At 49.3% G+C, this 18,706-nt stretch overlaps 4 protein-coding genes across 4 annotated transcripts; 3 read left to right on the forward strand and 1 right to left on the reverse strand.

The window, feature by feature from the left end:
• The first annotated feature begins 50 nt into the window (after positions 1 to 50).
• Positions 51 to 9,472, forward strand: EV420DRAFT_1569216 (armadillo-type protein). Its single transcript, XM_060474212.1, has 29 exons — positions 51 to 389; positions 438 to 486; positions 518 to 670; positions 719 to 935; positions 985 to 1,149; positions 1,203 to 1,271; positions 1,322 to 1,433; positions 1,481 to 2,152; positions 2,205 to 2,391; positions 2,441 to 2,766; positions 2,820 to 2,944; positions 2,995 to 3,175; positions 3,229 to 3,575; positions 3,627 to 3,747; positions 3,802 to 3,996; positions 4,058 to 4,272; positions 4,326 to 4,479; positions 4,536 to 4,654; positions 4,706 to 4,738; positions 4,788 to 5,984; positions 6,036 to 6,680; positions 6,729 to 6,990; positions 7,039 to 7,112; positions 7,159 to 7,301; positions 7,358 to 7,598; positions 7,652 to 7,926; positions 7,974 to 8,818; positions 8,876 to 8,951; positions 9,005 to 9,472. The coding sequence occupies exons 1-29, from the start codon at positions 179 to 181 to the stop codon at positions 9,261 to 9,263; spliced, it is 7,668 nt and encodes a 2,555-aa protein (XP_060326002.1). The 5' UTR covers positions 51 to 178; the 3' UTR covers positions 9,264 to 9,472.
• On the reverse strand, positions 9,473 to 10,946 carry EV420DRAFT_1569217 (uncharacterized protein). The gene is made up of 3 exons (XM_060474213.1): positions 10,896 to 10,946; positions 10,289 to 10,837; positions 9,473 to 10,236 (listed from the first exon to the last, which is right to left on the reverse strand). Exons 1-3 carry the CDS (start codon positions 10,903 to 10,905, stop codon positions 9,653 to 9,655), a joined length of 1,143 nt encoding a protein of 380 aa, XP_060326003.1. The 5' UTR covers positions 10,906 to 10,946; the 3' UTR covers positions 9,473 to 9,652.
• A 280-nt stretch (positions 10,947 to 11,226) lies between these two features.
• On the forward strand, positions 11,227 to 13,375 carry EV420DRAFT_1569223 (uncharacterized protein). The gene is made up of 6 exons (XM_060474214.1): positions 11,227 to 11,463; positions 11,519 to 11,849; positions 11,898 to 12,227; positions 12,277 to 12,468; positions 12,517 to 12,692; positions 12,742 to 13,375. The coding sequence occupies exons 2-6, from the start codon at positions 11,625 to 11,627 to the stop codon at positions 13,148 to 13,150; spliced, it is 1,332 nt and encodes a 443-aa protein (XP_060326004.1). The 5' UTR covers positions 11,227 to 11,463; positions 11,519 to 11,624; the 3' UTR covers positions 13,151 to 13,375.
• Positions 13,376 to 14,623: 1,248 nt separating this feature from the next.
• Positions 14,624 to 15,667, forward strand: EV420DRAFT_885136 (uncharacterized protein). The gene is made up of 3 exons (XM_060483866.1): positions 14,624 to 14,821; positions 14,875 to 15,340; positions 15,398 to 15,667. The coding sequence occupies exons 2-3, from the start codon at positions 14,890 to 14,892 to the stop codon at positions 15,550 to 15,552; spliced, it is 606 nt and encodes a 201-aa protein (XP_060326005.1). The 5' UTR covers positions 14,624 to 14,821; positions 14,875 to 14,889; the 3' UTR covers positions 15,553 to 15,667.
• The last annotated feature ends 3,039 nt before the right edge of the window (positions 15,668 to 18,706 follow it).

Genomic DNA, 18,706 nt, shown 5'->3' on the forward strand with positions numbered 1-18,706 from the left:
CCCCAGATGGAGTCACAGTGCCGTTGCCAAATATCCCGGCTTTTTTCCACCACCACGGTACCGCACTGTGACTCGTGTCGACAACGATATCCCATCACTTTTAGCGTGAAATCTACTCGGTCTGCCTCGCAAGAACACATTTGCGCGGCTCAAGTCCCGCGACGAAGACTTGGGTACGATGAGCAAGTCGGATATTCAATCCTGGCTGTCTTCCGCCAGCACGGCACGCGATGAAAGTGAATCTGCTAGTCTGTCGTGGCAGAGAGACCGGGTGCTGGAAGGCTGGTCGCCGTCGATGGAATATGCCCAGCATCGGTTATTGGAAAGCAAAACGTCGTCCAGGGTACGATTCTTGCAGGAAGAATTACTTCCTCTCGCTCGACATGCAGGTAGGTGCGTTTCTTGCGGCCTGTATACGATCTCTGATCCTCAGATAGAGCTCTCATTGTCCCAAAATCTTGATATCTTCAAGCTGTTAACGCTCACGTACCCCAGATATGCTGATTCAACATCGAAGGACTGCTGTCGAGACGGTAGGAATGGAGATCGTAAAGAGGGATGAACTACGTGGGACGACGGATAAAGATGAACAAAAGCTTGGAGTCACGGAGCAGATACTGGGCTGGCTGTCTCATGAAGTAGCGCGCTATTCGAAGTTCAGTTCATCAAGGTAAGCATCGCTTTATTTTGTTCTTGGGCTCAACTTAGCCTATCCAAGCGCTTGTGCTCCTTCAGATCTTTTCACGCTTCTTAGCTGGTGTTGTGGGATATATACCGTATGCATCCAGCATAATCCAGGATTCTCAGAAACGCAGTCGTGGAACGCCTTGCTCGGATCCATGGCTCTCCTCCTGGATATGATCAGTGACTCTTCACGGGCGAAAGAATCCCTCAAACATGCTGCTTTAGTTCGCACGAGGCGTGCGTTCCGTTCAGTGCGTTATCATATTTTTCATGTGGCCTCGCTGTCTAATGGATCGATAGGGTGGCGGAAAATTAAATCTCGTCATTGAGGCTCTTCTCAAGCAAGCCAAGTCCAGTCATCATCCTCAACGGCTCATCCCTTTAATCGGTGTTGCAGTAGGAGTGCTTGTGCGACTAAGGAATATCACGGAGTCACCATCATCTAGATTATCCACCGCACTGATGGTATGTCCCCCTTTTCGCGTTCAGTCGCGTAAATTTTCTCATGCGAAATCAAGACCGACATACTTACTTTATACTCAAGCTCGCTACTCATGTCGAAACATGTTGTTCCTGCACACGTATTGGTATGTTTCTCTTGTTCTCGCAGCAAGCCTTGGACTGACCCACGATACAGGATGCGACCTATGATTTCATTCACCATTTCGTCACGGAAGATGATTTTGCCAGCACAATCTGGCCCGCCTGCGAAAAAGCGATACTCAGGTCACCCGAATATTCGCTTAATGGTATGTCAATATCATGAATTTGATGTCGCAGCTCATAGTGGTCCCAGTCACCAGGCATTTTTTCACCGCATATTCATGTCCCCTCAGCGATGAGTCTGTGCACCGTGTAATTGCACAAGCCGTAAATTGCTCAAAATCAAGTAACAATGCCGTTCGAACAAATTCAATCGAATTGTTCAAGACCATCGTCGGCGCAAATCAGACACCGTTGGTTTTGGAGACCGCTGTGAACGAACTTTTAACACTTCCACGGACAGGAAAGACGATAGGACCAGATCATCGTGTTGCGCTCTATACCATGCTCGCATCAATACCCGCTTGTGCCATTTCCACCTCTGTCGTTCAAACCACCACTCCTCTCCTCGCAAAAGAAAGTCATGATGCAGCTGTATCCACCCTTACCTCCGCTCTTCATCCTCATATACTCCATCTCCTCCAGTCTAGCCTTTCTCTTGCCAAAGACACATTGTCTTTGATAGCCAAGGAGATGAATAGCCTCAAGCCTCCCATCCGGCGAGCATTCTGCGCTTTAGCGGGCAATATTCTATGGTCATCGGAGAATTTGGATACGTCTGCATGGCTATCTTTTGCTTCTGCAGTCTTACCCTCCTTCGAGAGCAGTCTGAAGACGACTTCGAACAACCCGAATGTCGGTGCGTTCGAGGGATATATCGCGGTGGCAGTTCTTCTGGGACCTTTGGCGCAGGCCGGAAAGTTTGGTACGTTGATAGCTCTGTGATGAGTGTCATGCGGTATTGATTTCCTATCTAGATGATGTCGTATCGCGGAACCCGGTGATTCAGGCCATTACGTCCAGTTCCGCAAAGCCCTCCTTCCTTCTCTCCGAACGGGTTTATCAGAAACTCACTGACTCTGAGGATGAGCGGTGGCTTTTGCGCGCCACTGAGGCTCTAATACGCTTTTTTAGCAAAGAAATATCCAAAAACGATGCCATCAGGTCCCTTTTTTCAATTCAATCTACAATCCAGTCGCTTATCATCCAATAGGCTGCAAGTTGGAAATATCTTCCTGCATCTTTCCGTCAACGGCTCGTCTGCGGATATTCGAAGAGATGTGAACCGAGCGATTGAGTCGTCTGTTTCGAAATTCCCCGAATTGACGTCTCATCTGGTTCGTGATGCAATGGTGGCTTTCACAGCTCGTGGGCCCCCTTCCACGGCCAAGGTTGATGATGTACCTGTTCCGTGGAATAAACATTCGCGACTCGCTGCGTTGTTCCTCAGTTCCGTCGCTTTTCCCGCTGAATGTGATGTCGCAGTCAAAGAACGGGAGGCTGTAGAGGCGTTGATTGTAGCCCATCACGAACTCATATGTTTGTCTATAGCCTTCAGTGATATCGGTTCCTGTTTAACAGATTCTATTTAGGTGCTCCGGCTCGTCAAACGTGGATTGATCTTTGCCAAAAAGCTGGAACAGACCCCCACGATCTTGTTAGCCGTCACATCGATCGACTCATTGACTCGGTATCCACTGACTCCCTTAGCGAAGCAGTGAGTTCTGGTTTACGTGCATCCTTGCTCGGGTTGACATATTGGCTTAGTTTGGCTTCAAAGATGCCAGTTACCGTGCAGTGACAACATTGGCGTTCGTGTCTCCCGAGACTGCGGTGTCACGAATAGTAGATCAGATCCGGAGGGATTTGGACGCCAAAGTCGTCAATGGACTATCTGACGACGACCTAGGGATTTGGACGACCCCAGAGGGTACAACCTATGTTGATGGCGAGACTTCCTCAATCTATATCTAAAAGCAATCCGGCTGACTGCTCTTATAGTCTTGGCATCGTCCGGTAAAACCACGGAAACTAGAAAGGGCAAAGACGCCGATATCGCCAAATGGGAAGCAGATTTGCGTAAATCGCTGGCCAACAAGAAGACTGCTACCCCTACATTGACGAAGCAGCAGCAAGCCCTCGTCAACGCTCAACTGGAGAAGGAGTCCGCGGTGCGGCGCCGCGTAGAATCCGTAAAAGCCAACCTAGAGCGCGGACTCCATTTCGTCCGCAGTTTAGTGAGGGCAGGCGTTCCGCAGTTCAACGCATTCATATCATCAGTGGTTACGCTATTGTTGGACGGAGCTGGATCCCGCTTGGTCGGACAGATTAGCGTTGATGTGTATCTGGTTAGTTCTGGTGATCTTTCGTTCGTGTTTGTAGTAACGATGAGCTGTTAGGAACTTGCCCAATGTTGCTCAGACCGTCTGGACACGTTTAGGAAGTGGGTTGGGGTAGCGACTCTGCGTGGATTGAAGGGGGACGTTGTTCCGGAGGAATTGCAGGCTGAGGCTTTGAATTGTACGTATATGCTTGGTTTCTGCTCGTATTTTGCGCTCACAAAATGTAATATAGCCTTGGTCACGAGGGTGTTGCACCGCTTGCGATATCTCTCTGAGCAGTCGCCGTTCGACCCCGCCACATTCTCATACGTCTTTCCTCTGATCCGTCATGTATTGGCCCAAGGGGGTGTCTCCACCGAGGATGCCGAAGAAAGGGAAGAGCAACTTGCATTGGCGCTGCACACGATTAAATTCCATTGTGGAGAATGTAGGTACTTGTGCTCATGGCTGGTATGATATAGATTAGACTGATGTTTGTTTTCTTCTAGTTGCTGAACTTGACTACCCGCGACAACAAACGTTAGAGATCCTCATATCGACGACTCGTCAGCAACCCAAGCTCAGTAAGGAGGCCTCGTCGGCGCTTATCGACCTCAGCGAAGCTATTTATCGGACCGCATCAAAAAGCGAAGTCGGTGTTTTATTGCAGGGGACGCTGTTGCAAGAAGCTTATGTCCGAAACTCGTGTCTCCAATCTCTTCAGGTGAATCCGTTGTTTTCGAAGGATTACCATAGTAGTGACGCTTTCCGCATTAGCCTTTCGATTTGACGGACTTGGACTGGTCGCCGGAACTTTGGATAGCTTGCCATGATGAAGACGAACAAAACTCCTTCTTGGCAAAGCACGTATGGGAAGACAACGGATTGGATGTCCCCGAGTCGTTCCTTAGTGCAATGCTACCTTACCTTAGTAAGCCCGCTGAAAATGCATGTCCATCACAGGTATTAATCCATAATGCTGTCCAGATCACGATCACGCATACGTTCGTTCCAGCACTGCTGCTGCTATTGCAGAAGGTGTTGAACATTGGCCTCAATCAATCAAAGACACCGTCGCTGCATTACAGGAGTACTACCGTGAAAAGGTTAGTGGTGGTAATGGTCAACAACGTAAAGCTTATCGTCTTGCATTGTAGGCGAAGATTCTGGCACCAGAATATGACCAATATGTGAGTACTGCTACCGTCTTTGTCGTGTTCAATGCTAATTTTATTTTAGGGCATGGTTATAGCGCAGAGTCTTGATCGCTCAGATCCTTGGCCATCCCGAGTAGCAACAGCGCGTTCTTTTGAGCTGCTAGCACCATCATTCACGAGTGCGGAAGTCGAGCCATTCTTCAAGTTTCTCATTCAGGACGAGGCATTGGGCGATCGCGAACCCGATGTCCGTAGGGGGATGCTCTCTGCTGGGACAACGATCATTGACCTCCATGGTGCTTCGTGTATATCGAGTCTTATTGCCATGTTTGAAGGCCATTTGAGCAGTCCTAGTCCATCCACTGAAGCTGGCGATCATATCAAGGAAGCGGTCGTCATTCTTTTTGGTCGTGTCGCCCGCCATCTTGATCCCTCTGACCTACGTATTCCTACAATTGTCGACAGACTCGTCGAGGCGCTCAAAACTCCGGCCGAACAAGTACAAATAGCTGTTTCAGACTGCCTGTCCCCTCTCGTCAGGCTGATGCGGCCTAAACTGCCGTCTTTGGTTGACAACCTCATGGATGACTTGGCGAATGCCCCGAAATATGCTGCTCGTCGTGGTGCGGCGTATGGTTTGGCAGGCGTCATTAAGGGCACGGGGATTGCTGGGATGAAAGAGTTCAATATGATCAGTCGCTTGCGAGCAGCTACGGAGGACAAGAAGAGATACGAGCCTCGCCAGGGCACCATGTTTGCGTTTGAAACGCTGTCCAGTTCATTGGGGCGGCTTTTTGAACCTTATATCACATACGTTCTTCCGCTCCTGCTCTCGTTGTTTGGAGATGCTACTCCGGATGTCAGGGAAGCCACTCAGGATGCAGCTCGGGTCATTATGGCGAATATGTCCGGCTATGGCGTCAAGCTCATCTTGCCTTCCTTACTCTCTGGTCTCGATGAAAAACAGTGGCGAACAAAGAAGGGCTCCATAGAACTTCTCGGAATGATGGCGTATTGCTCACCTAGGCAGCTTTCCCTCTCTCTCCCTATTGTCATTCCGCGTCTCACAGGTGTCTTGACGGACTCCCATACTCAAGTGCGAACAGCTGCCAACAAGAGCTTGAAACAGTTTGGAGAGGTTATCAGTAACCCCGAGATCCAGTCGCTGGTTCCTGTCCTTCTGAAAGCTCTTGTCGACCCCGCGAAGACGCCAATTGCTTTGTCTTCGTTACTCAAGACCTCTTTCATGCACTACATCGATCATTCTTCCTTGGCCTTGGTATGTAGCATCGACGTATGTCATCTAATAAATTGAGCTGATGATACCTAGGTGGTTCCTATTCTAGAACGAGGCCTACGCGAGCGTGGCGCGGATACCAAGAAGAAGGCAGCACAGATCGTGGGTAATCTGGCGTCGTTGACAGACTCGCGAGACTTCGTCCCTTATCTCTCCGAGTTACTGCCGATGGTGCATATTGTACTTGTAGATCCCGTACCGGAGGCTAGGGCTACAGCTGCCAAAGCGCTGGGAACCCTAGTAGAACGTCTGGGCGAAGGTCACTTCCCGGACCTAGTACCTGGCCTTCTGCGAACTCTTAAAACGGATACATCTGGCGTGGATCGACAGGGCGCTGCCCAAGGACTAAGTGAAGTTCTGTCCGGTCTCGGAATGGAGCGCCTCGAAGGTTTACTTCCTGACATCATCACGAACGCGCAATCTCCCAGAGCAACGGTTCGGGAAGGTTTCATGTCGTTGTTGGTGTACCTTCCAGCCACCTTTGGTACTCGTTTCCAGCCTCATCTACCGAAGATCATCACTCCGATATTGAGTGGTCTATCTGACGTAGAAGAATATGTTCGGGATGCAGCGATGAGGGCCGGAAGAATGATTATAACCAACTATTCGAACAGGGCAATCGATCTTCTTCTTCCCGAGCTTGAGCATGGAATGTTTGATCCTGGTTGGCGCATTCGGGTATGATTTAAGCTGTTTCATTTTCTCTTGCTCATGGCCTTTCCCTAGCAATCGTCCATCACTCTTGTCGGAGAGCTCATGTTCAAGGTTTCTGGTATTTCAGGCAAGACTTCTGATCTTGATGAGGAAGACGTCGCCGATGCTAGCACTGCGGAAAGCTCCCGCCGTGCTTTGGTTGAAGTTCTTGGTGTCGAAAGAAGAGATAGGCTTCTCGCTGCGCTTTATCTTGTTCGTCAAGATGGCGTCGCTGTCGTTCGTCAATCATCAATCCAAATCTGGAAGGCTTTGGTGAACAATACTCCCCGGACAGGTACGAATAATTCGGGTTGTTTAGACGTTGACTCATCGCTGTTCTTAGTCCGAGAGATTCTTCCTGAGCTGATCAGCCAAATCATTGTCCTTATATCTAGCGATGAGTTCGAGCAGCAAGAGGTATGTTGGCATCCTCGGTATTCAGAGCATTCACTTATTGTCATAGACCTCTGGCCGTACAATAGCAGAGCTCTGTCGCAAGTTCGGCGAGAAGATCGTGGGCGAAATCATGACAGTTCTCAAAGGTAAGGCAACATCCACTGACTCGCGAACCAGAGAAGGTGTCTGCTTGGTCCTGAGCGAAATTATGTAAGCCACTCTTAACCCCGAGCACTGCTCAAGATTGATTTTTACTTGTTGTCCAGGGAAAATTCTACCGACACTCAGCGAGAAGATCACGAAGACGACATTATATCCATGGTTCGCGTGTCTTTAGTCGACGATGAGGCCAATGTTCGTTCTGCGGCAGCCAAAGCGTTCGACATGTTGCAAGAACATATAGGGCCCAAAGCTATTGACGAAACTATCCCTACGCTTTTGGAAGCTCTTCGGCAGCCTGGAGAGAGTTCTGGCACCGCACTGCAAGCGCTCAGGGAGGTCATGAATGTCAGCAGTCCCCTTTTCTCATACTACGCCCGTCTAACCTTATCTGACCACAGGTACGAGCGGCGACCGTGTTCCCGGTCCTGATTCCAACATTGACGGCTTTACCAATGACCGTGTTCAATGCACATGCTCTTGCTTCACTAGTCACTGTTGCTGGAAACGCACTGAGCAAGCGGTTGTCAGCCATTACAAGTGCCTTTGTCAAAGTTATCGAAGACGAGACCGATGAGGAGCTTCTATCCGCAGTCGATGAGGCAACTCGTGCATTATTCTCATCAATTAATGATGTTGAAGGGCTCAATACGCTCATGATGGTGCTCCTAGGATGGTCGGTGTATTCTCAGTGTACATTAGTTAGTTCTAACGTTACTTCAGGTCGAAGCACGATACCCCTAGACGGCGAAAGAGCGCCTACAAGTTATTCTCCATCTTCTGCGAAGAGACCGAACTGGATACTTCGCTATACCGTGTGGACTGGATCAGGCAACTCATATTTGCCATGGAGGATCATTACGACAACGTATATTCGAGTGCCGTACAAACAATTGACGTATTCCTCAAATCCGTTCCCAAGGACGAGCTCGAATCGCTAGTGGTTCCTTTGCGGCGAAGTATCGAGTCCACAGGTGCTCCAGGTCGCTTTGTACCTGGTTTCAGTGTTCCCAAGGCCGTCGCGCCCCTTGTTCCTGTCATTATCGCTGGTTTAACAACCGGAAGCAACGAGCAGCGGGAACAAGCAGCCTATGCTATTGGTGATCTCGTGGAACGTACGGAAGATACCGCGATCAAACCATATGTGGTATCTTTCACTGGACCCCTGATTCGAGTGGCGACACAGGCAACGACGTACCCACCAGCGGTCAAGACGGCCATCCTGAGTGCACTGACGTCAATGTTAGAACGTATACCAGCCTTCGTTAAACCCTTCTACCCACAACTCCAGAGGACGTTTGTCAAGGGCGTAAGCGATCCCGCGAGCATCGTCGTCAGAAATAAAGCGGCCAAGGCATTAGGCGTGTTGATGAGAAGCCAGCCCAGGGTGGATCCAGTTGTGACAGAGCTTATTACAGGAGCCAAGGGCAACGCCGATGACGGTATTGGTAGCAGCGCAGTGGTGGCGCTTGCGCATGTGGTCAGAAGTGCCAAGGAGAACGTAGGTGAAAAGGCGAGGGAAGCGTGTGTCGACCTTGTCATGGATGCATATAGGGGAAGCTCTGATGGTAAGCTTTCTGATATGACCTGCTTTTACAGGCCAAGTTCTAATCTCTATCCGCCAGAATCGTACATACAAGCTATAGCTTCGTTGGTGGCGGCGTTAGCCATCTTCCCAGATGTGCTTCAACCTGTCGTAGAGTGCGTATTCTTCGTCGTCCTCGGAGTCTGGCTTTTAAGCAGTCTTTTTATAGGTCGTACTTGGTTGCCGGTACTCCAGCATCTGTCATTTCTTCGCACACGCTCCTTGCTGTCCTATCCTCAGATGACGAGGCCGATTCACCGACAGTTGAGGGCGAGAATCTTTTCCAGAAGCTGGGCTTGATGCGGAGTGTTGCCCAAAAAGTGATAGAAAGTGCCGGCAACGAAAAGCCGTCCATTGCGAGACCTGCACGGGAAGCGAAGGAGGCATTGAGGTATATTGATGACGAGGGCTTACAAGGGCTACTATAGATCTGTATACTATGGATATCTACATGACAGCCGAGGGTTCCAAAAAGACACTGTTAATTTTCCCCTGATCTATACGCGTACATTAGATGCCGCATCTTGGAGTTTCGGCACAAACCCTAGCTTTTATCGTGATAGAGGATTAAGCTGCAAAACTTACTATTTGTGAGTCTAGTACGAAATATGCAAATGCAGACTTTCAGGAACACTCAGAGTCGATGGAGTATTTTAGATTGAAAAATGTTACACGAGACATTAAATGGTGCAAAAAAAACTCGTAAACCACGATATTCCATTAAAAGATCACAAATCTGTCGAGCCACTCCCAGACGACATTGGCCGATATTCTTCGCTCATTTCAATGGCTCTACAGCTCCGTATTTATCTTCATTCTAACGTGTTGTTTTGGAGAGTTGATCGAGTTCGAAATCAGCCTTGAAATATTTCAACGCTGGCCAGTAAAAACCCGACTGACCTCGCCAAGCTTGTATGTGGGGTCTGGGATCTATGTACTCTGTTAAAGATTCCGGGGTCTCCATGCAATCCATGATGGTTAGGCGCTCCAAAGGCGATTTGAGAAAGGGCCTCATGAAAGCATTAAGGGTGGAACTATCATCATCGAAACCAAGGCTTAAAAGAGATAATGATGTGACTCCAGGCATGACGGCCTTCAAGAGGGCGTAAGGAAACGATGGAGTGCCAATGGTAACACTTTTAAGAGATTGGGAAGAATTGGAGAAGACTGCAATGATACTTTCGCTCCATTCGCACTTTTTAGAAGTACAGGAATGAGTCGCTGAATTACGGTATCCCCAATACTTGAAACCGATTCGCAGGTGCTCAAATTGCCGACCGTCAAAGGCTCTACGGAACCATTCCGCCTCGGGACACCAAGAAGCGGGCAACTCGATGTCCTTGACTTTTGGGCAGCCCCTCAGGAAATTAGATGTGGCAAGGGGTGGCCGAGAGCGGGCTTCTAGGCGCAGGGAAATCCGTCGCAGTTTCTGGAGCGTCTGCTTGGGCTAGACCCTGAGCAGCATCCAGCCAGGAAAAACCGGCGAGTATGAGTTCCTCGAGTTGAGGAGGAAGGGATTTAAAAAGGGATTTCAACTCTTCGAGCTCCGCCGTGAAAAGACGACTGTCAGATGGAGGTGGGGGATAAGGAAAAAAGGATGAGGAAGAGTGCGCGTATACACCGAAATCGGGTCTGATGTTGAGATAGAGAGACTGAAGGCTCGTCAGATGTTTTGTCGACGATCGAAAGAGCGCTAGTAAAGTTGAAAGCCTCTGAGAAGGCCGAGAAGGCCCCGTTCGATGGATGGCCTGAAGACTTATTGTGAGAGTGGTGATGAAGTGCCCACGGAAAGAAAATGTTTCGATAAGCGCCTGTGGGTGGCGGGTGTCCAAACTGGATGAAAATTGGCGATATATATGGCGTGCGAGAATTTCACGAAAACGACGGCATACGGTAGACAGTCGAAGGAGTTCTCTTTTCAAATAATGCGTGTCACATTTTGGATATTCCCACAAGAGCAGAATCTCGAGAATTTCCGTAGGAAGGGATGAGATGGTTGTAGCTATGACATTTTATGAGGTTCAGTTTGTTCAGACAGATTTGACATACAGGACTCTTACCTGTAGGCATGGAGAAAGCTGATGAGCTACAAGTTTCATCACAGTTTAAGTTGAGTTTAAGCAATCTCACAAAAAAAAGGTGTGACGTCATGGCATGTGACCGCAATAATCACGTATTTAGATAAGATAAGATAAAATGTTAGCCGTTGGGTACCCCACAGCTAAGGAAAATGGGAATGTGTCTGACCTTTCCCCAAAAATTGTGAGGAGTGAGTCATTCAAGACATCATATCTGCGGCCAGGAGTACCCGCGCTGATTGTGGGCCGAACATGAGGTGATAACCATCTTAGGGTGCGAACTGCAGCTGCGGAATTCAAAAGATACCTCAGTATCGAAAAACTTATGCGAGTCCGTAGTCCGTAGTCCGTAGTATTATAAATTCGAAAGAAACCAAAATCTCCTCACGTTTATCTATTCGAACTGCATCGATACTTGTGTTTAGGTCAGGGGCTTGGCGCGGAAAGCGAGCCGACCTGATGTCGGCATCGATGCCGCGGCGCTTTCCCCCCTTCCTCTTCCACGTTCATGGGGTACCCGTATGCACTACTAACTACGGAGGAACTCTCGGTAAAGGTTTTGTCTATCGAATACTGTGCCGCAGTAATCACAACCGTCTTGAAAGCTTGATTTTCCGTTCAGTTATGACTCGACCTCGGCATCCTCTTTCATCATCGCGGCTCGACATTGTATAAGAGCATAGCCTCTAGGTCAGGTCATCATCAACCACCATGTCATACGACGGGAAGGAGCATTCGAAACATATCGAGGACAAGGCAGCCTCTGTCCTGACTATGCCTCACGTCGAATCGCAGACGCTTGCTCGGCGAAGACCTAGCGTGTTCACCCGGGTGACCGCGATGCTCATGTTGTTTCTCGTATTTTTCTTTGTCGAACATGCTTTTATGGCTCCGCGACATACAATATATGCGATCACTCGATTCTTTGGAGCAAAGGTGCGTCCATGTTTCGATTGTTATGTTCATTGCTGATATAAAACACAGGAACAGCAGGTTCACAATTTCTATCCCTACGAATGGCCTATCCCTAATGACCTTAACATTGACCACTGTGCCGAATTCCAAGAGGGACAGTTCTGGAATGGCGAACAGTCCGCTACCGCGTCGTTTGACCTACCTCTGAACTCCGACAAGCATTTCCTGCTTGCGCGCGGTTCGTACACGAACGGATGGGTATATATCGGTCAATCTGAGGATGTCAGTTTGGATACGGCAAAGGTGGAGGTCACAGTCAAGTACCAAGACGACGAGCTGGAGCTGGCCAAGGTGTGCAAGGTCAGTCGCGCAGGGAACGAGAATGGTATAGGGTTCTTCGTACGTACCTCCTTCTGTAATGGCTCATTTCTCATATCCCCCATCGCAGACTCCTCGCCATGCTCACCGCAATCATATCCATCTCGGGTTCGACGTTCGTGTCCTCCTACCCAAAACTCCTCTTACGATACAAGATTTCCGCACCGATCTGCCACTCTTCTCTCAACATGTCGGAGAACTCGAGACCGTCTTTTTCGAATCAATTACATTGCATGGTGCCATGATGCCCATCCATGTTGAGGCAGGTACACGTTCTATCCGACGATGGCAAGTCTGACATCCATTGCAGTCTGTGTCTGCTGCAGTCGGCAAATTCAAGAATGCCAATAGCCCTATCGAGGGAAAATTCAACACGAGCACATCCCTTGACTTGGCTACCGCCAACAGCCCAATCAACGTCATCCTTGGATTATTCAACGCAGACGAAGAAGAGTCCACCACTGTTTCTATGGAGAGCGCCAATGCGTGGGTTTCTGCCATTTACTCCTTCTCTATTAGTACTGACGATTTACAGACCTATCTCCGCAGGCATCAGCCTCTTCTCCACCGCTCCCTCGTCTACGGGAGGTAAGTTTGACGTGAAGGCCTACACTGCACGCGGGAAGATCGAACTCGGGTTCATCGACGCGTCTGTCGATTCTGCGCTTGACCTCACAGCGCATACGGCGATGGGCCCGGTGGACGTGACGATGCATCCTACTTATGAGGGCGAGTTTAGGTTAGCTACAATCATGGGAAGGGCGGAGGTTACTACGGCTGATGAAGTGGAGGATCCGAAAGGAGAAGACAGAAAGAGGTCGGTGAGCTTTGAGAGAGCTGGGGGTAGCATTGTAGCAGGTAGGGTGTGGTGGGGTGAGGAGGATAAAGGCAGGGGGACTGTTGATTTGAAAACGTCCCTTTCGGGCGTCAAGCTGGCTTTGTGATTTCGTGTTGTACTCTTGTATGGTTGTTCTCTCTTATCATGATCTCATATTTGTAAACATTTCTTACCAAATTTACTTGTTCTTTTATACATCGATCACACCGCCATCTCCCGATGTTTCTGCTCCTTCCACCACGCCCACTACGAGGCGTCGCATATTTTCGGATGACCAGCGATCCCTTCTCGAAGGACACTACAACTGAGTCGATGACAGCCGCATACCAAACCATTGGAAGCATTGGCACGGCCCGGTTCCCTTCGATCACGTGCACATTAGGGCCGGATACCCGTACTTTCCCGTTTGTTCCGAATTCGTAGCAACATCTGCGACTACCACTAGCGATTACCCATTCTCTCTCCTGGACCTAGTGAAATGAATCCGAAATAGCAATAACGATGACAAGAATGTCGACACAGTCGGTGAGTGAGCTTGAGCGCTGTGTGTGATGATGTCATAATCAACAAAGAGCAGGAACACTACCCTCACGTGTGCCGTTCGAAAGACGCGCCATGACGCGTAGCTATAAATACTCCCATACAGTGCCCTTTCTCCTTTTCCTTCTTTCCTTCTTACCTCCATCATCTCTCACACCAGTCTCGTCACCGGGTCGGACGTACAGCTACCGCCCTCTTCTGTCATTGAATGGCGGCTTTCCCCCGTGGTTGTCGTCGTTGATTATAGTCCCCTGTCGCCTCCATTCCACTCTATCAGCACTACGCCTTCCACCTTCGGGATTTCCTCACCTCAAGCCTGGGCCCTTCGTTTGCGAGTCAGGACGTGAGAGAAATCCCATCGAAACCGAAACTTAGCAAATCCAACTCGCAATCAGCCCGGAACACCTCCCGGTACATCAGTGGTCCGGAGCATAGCATCCGAAGTCGTACTGTGACCTTGCGTACAGCCTTGCTTATGACCCTGGCTCAGTATACGGCGATTTCAGGAGTGTTCGATTCTATTTAGACGTGGTAGAGTGGAATTGAAGCTTCTTGATGGGCAAGATACAAGAGGAGCTGATGGTGAGTTTCAACCCTAAATAGCCGCGCATATACTCACATTTCACATACTGCGTACGTAGCTAGCTTCACCGCAGTATACGAATACATCCAGACGCTCCTCTATTGTCATCCAGAAGCGAGATACGACATCTATAACGACATCCGAGGTTTCATGCCGCCCGGTGACAAAGCACCCTGCCTGCCTTTGCTTTGCACGCTCGCTGATAAGATTTCGCCTGCGTCGGATCCGAAGATCCGGTGACATCTTCCCCCTCTCGGTGCAAAGAACCCAGCGCCCGTTACCACGAAATCACGGCTCCCTTCATATTCAAACAGGGCCTTGTATGCGTCGAGGCTCTAAAGCCTGCCATTTGTATGTCGTTGGTACAATAGCTGGATCTGCCGGGAAGAGTGACACGCGCGAAGCACGGAATTGCGTGACCTACCCAGGAAGGCGTTACCCTGTTGGACGGACCACAGCCTCGATAGCACAACGCGGGCTCTGTTTTCTTGTAGCCTTTGTGGCACCTCCACTTTCTTGATCCGAGGTTCATGTTTCTTTCTATGCTATGGATCGTGAATATCATCTGAAGACTTGGCATATCGTTTCTTCCATCGCCACTTGCATCACCTACGTACCGGACTAGAGATAGGGTCCCTCTGGAGGCATGCAGCCGTAAGCTACCTTCGTTCTCCTATTGACCTGGTTCTTTGTTCACATACCTCCAGTTTCATCATCGAAGAATGATTGTGTGGCGCGACTCAATCCTTACATGCGTCCTCTGTTTCACAAGGTGCTTCGGTCAGAAGAAGATCTTTCCGGAATCTGGTCTGCAATCTCTGTTCAATACCAAAGCAATGAAGGGATGCTCGCCTTATGAAATCGCCGACTTTTTCTGGCCTTTGCCACTTGGAAACGCTTGTCCTCAGTTTCCAGGGAAGTGGTTGATGGAGATTCCTACATGGTCCCACTCGTTTTCCTGCTCCACAATTGCGACAGACACGGATTCTTGTCTCCGTGACTTCGTTCATTGCCATCAGTTACCAAGAATTTCATTGGGAAGTCTGAGTTCCGGTGATGCTGGCATCAACTCTCCCAGACAAAAGAAGACGTCGTCAGTATGGTTGCACCAGAGTCCATTTTTGACCAGGAAAACACGGCTCTGGGTCTACACCAAAGGGAAGGGGATGAGTTGTACGTAAATTTGACGCTTGTCACTAAATTCATGCTGAGATCAGTTGTTCTTTCAAGCTCGAGTTACAAGTTCAATCAGGAATGAACACACGTCGTTGGCGCGCCTCGAAACCTGGACGCAATCTACCCTCCTAAAAGCGCCCGGAGAGTTCTCCCTAACTATAGCTCTACATAGGGGAGACGATACGGCCGGCTGTGGTATAGGAGACTGAGGAACGGGCATGGAGAAAGTATCAAGCTGAGGCTTGAAATATCCATCTATCTCTATAGCTACAGTTCTCCTTTGTATACGGGAAGGTGAGCGTTGTTGCTAATCACACCATTTATTCCAACTTACCCTTTACTAGGCCAAGTTGTCACAATCATTTTGTGCTGATGGTAAGCCGGTTGTCCTTCTCTTCGAAAGCGACATTTACCCATCTGTGGCGATAGCAATGTTCACATCCGCGATTCGCGCTCATCTTTTCCGCCGCATCTCCAAGTCTGTCCGCATTGCGGATCCGACAATTCATTAAACACAACCCTTTGATCACGGCTCCCGATCTCACGGATCCGAGCTTTTTCTCACTCGAAGGATGCTCCTTTGCATCAAGAACGAGAAGTACTGGAATCTACCACACAGAGGGGAGACCAGTACATCACGAGCTTGCAAGAACGGATTACCCAGTGGAGAGCTTAGAGCTCTTCTCATAGTGTTACAGATGCCAAGTCTCCTCTATATGTCGGCTATTCTCGGACATTCTCCTAAAGATTTTCATTGCTTGCATTCCCTCCCCCCTTCCTTTCATTTTCTTGACCCACGCAGCCAGTGGACGCTCTCGTATATTTGTATCTGCTGAAGACACACGGTGTTGTCTAATACTAAGCTGTGGTCATGCTTACGATTACAGTTCGACAACTACAAGAGTGATAACATGGGCCCGCTATTTCGTCTCGCCCTATTTCTGGGTCGTTTGGGGACATCGGGAGTACAGATGCTCAGCGTGTCCATAGACGCTACGACAGGTATATGCTGCTACGCGGTACTCCCCGTCGCACTATCTACGTCTTCCCGGTGGAAACGCTCGTTGTTTTTCCTTCCGTACAGGACGTTCCATCCCTTCGAGGACATAGGATCAGTTGGGTATCTCGGGGCCTTGTTCATCAAAAAGTTGCGGAAGAGGTGGGGTTGGTAACACCTCTGAGTGCTATCCCGGCCTCCCGGGACACGCTGTGGCTAAAGACGCTCGGGCTGTCACAGTGGAACAAGACCGCCATCACAGAGCTATGCCAGTCCCCGTGGGACCAGATCACAGATGTGTCCAGCGATAACACCAGCCCGAGAAGGTGGCCGTTTTTCAACATACGAAGCGTGCGAGTGCAGGAATCGTGGAGACCTCAGAAGAAAGTTGGAATGGGGTTTTGTCGTCACGAGTCGCTGGTGACGCTCAAGCTAAGCTCCCTGTGGTTCTATGGCCAGCCTTATCTCGTCACTGGGGCCTCTGCCGCGGATCAAATACCACTCACGATCCCAAGAAACCGCTACCTGTATTAACGGAGAGATCGGCTCCAATGCTCATGCAGCAATGGATCGATGCGATCCCACTTCTAAGGGGGGCCAGGTGATGGGAATTCTGAAATGGACCCCGAGAGCCGCATTTTTGGATGTGTCTGCCAATTTAACGGCTCCATTTTTGCTTGCCGGACTTACGAGGAAGAAGGATAGGGTGGACGAGACGGGGCCGAATTTGCGACTATGGATTTGCGGGGATGCAGGATAGTGTTTGAGGTTTGCCACAGGGTGATCGTTAAGATGTTGGAATCCTAGAAATGGATCGGGACTGAGGCCTTGAAGGATCACACACTACTTGAGATGATGCACAAGGATGCACATTGCACATGCCTTTACCCCTTTGGTTTGTGGGAAGTAGACTTTTCGAGGCGATAGCACAAGCTGATTAATGATGATAAAGAATGGGTCGTTGACTATCAGCACAATTCATGAAGACATCATCCTACGCACGTTTGGCGCGCATAATTAAATTGTTGTACTGTATACGGAAGTTAGTTTGCATTTCGTGACATCCCAAGACCCTTAACGCTCGCCAATGTATGAGTCACCACCGGCCGCCTTGCTGATGACCCTTGTAAATTTCATGATGGTTTGTCCGTTTTCAATATCCAACGGTTCTGTGGACCTGATCGAGATAATGATCCGTGCTACGAGCACGCAAAATCCGCTTTGGTTCTCATCCACCATCTGTAGTACAATGAACGTTTTCATACCCCCCTGAGAATTCTTCGCTTCGTTACCCTGTGTCCTCGGTTATCATACATTCCACCCCGTCTGATTCTTTGAATGTAAAAAGAAAGTTTGAAAGATTTACAATCTTCTCTCGATCTTCCCCATGACATTTACATACGACGTCCTTCGGTCCGACATGTCACAAACCCTGCCTTTCAAGTCTTTCTTCGCATCTGTGTTTTCTTAGCCTCACCGTCTCTTTCGCACTTTCCGGCGATCGTTTTATTTTCCAAAGCGGCATGAGATGTTCACGCCGAGTTTGGCGCGCACATGCCAATGTCAGGACATCGCCGAGATTTTCTCCATAGCTGTTAATTGTATGTTAATCTACGGGGCAATGAAACGCGGTATTTGGCTTCTGCCAAAACAACTTTGTGGACTTGAAGATATGGTCGATCCACCGTAATATTTTTCCTCCGCGGACCTTATTTACCAAGCAGAGAACCAGAGCAGAGGACCAAAGCTTGAGATAGATGCTGATAGATTGTGATCGGTTATGAGTGGTGCCGGTCCTGAGTTCGATGAGACCCTCTTGGGGTTGAGGAATAGCTGCGCTGTGGAGAAAGGCTTTAGGTTTGTCAAATGTTCCCCCAGATTGCCGAGGGGTCTCAAAACTTACGGCATTCAAAACGCTAGGCGAAAATTCTATTATTATCTTCGCCGGGCCCCGAGCAGTCCTTGATTTCCTGGCGAGAGGGAGTGGAGGTATCCCGACATTAGTGATGATCCGAGCTGCTCTACGACTCCCCGTGATGCGCGGTAGGTCGAAGTCCCGTCCACACAAATCTAGAGTCCGAGCCGGTGTCGAGGCCGAGCGCAAGGGGTCCGATATCGATGTTTCTGTGGAGGCGGAAATATCCAACAGTTTCGGACGCGAGCTACAGTCCAATTACCGACTACGCTAGCTTAATGCTTAGTATTTGCTTTACGATTGCAAGCCAAGTCCTTTTTTTCCATCTAGATGTACATCAGCGCATCAATTAATTTTGGGATCGTCCCCGCAGCTGGGGGAATTTGATATTTGAGGTTTAGTGTCCGTGGAAGGAGGTGAGCGGATGAGACTTTCTGGACTGGATTGTGGC

Source organism: Desarmillaria tabescens (genome assembly GCF_030435595.1).
Source record: "Desarmillaria tabescens strain CCBAS 213 chromosome Unknown EV420scaffold_45, whole genome shotgun sequence".
NCBI lineage: Eukaryota > Fungi > Basidiomycota > Agaricomycetes > Agaricales > Physalacriaceae > Desarmillaria > Desarmillaria tabescens.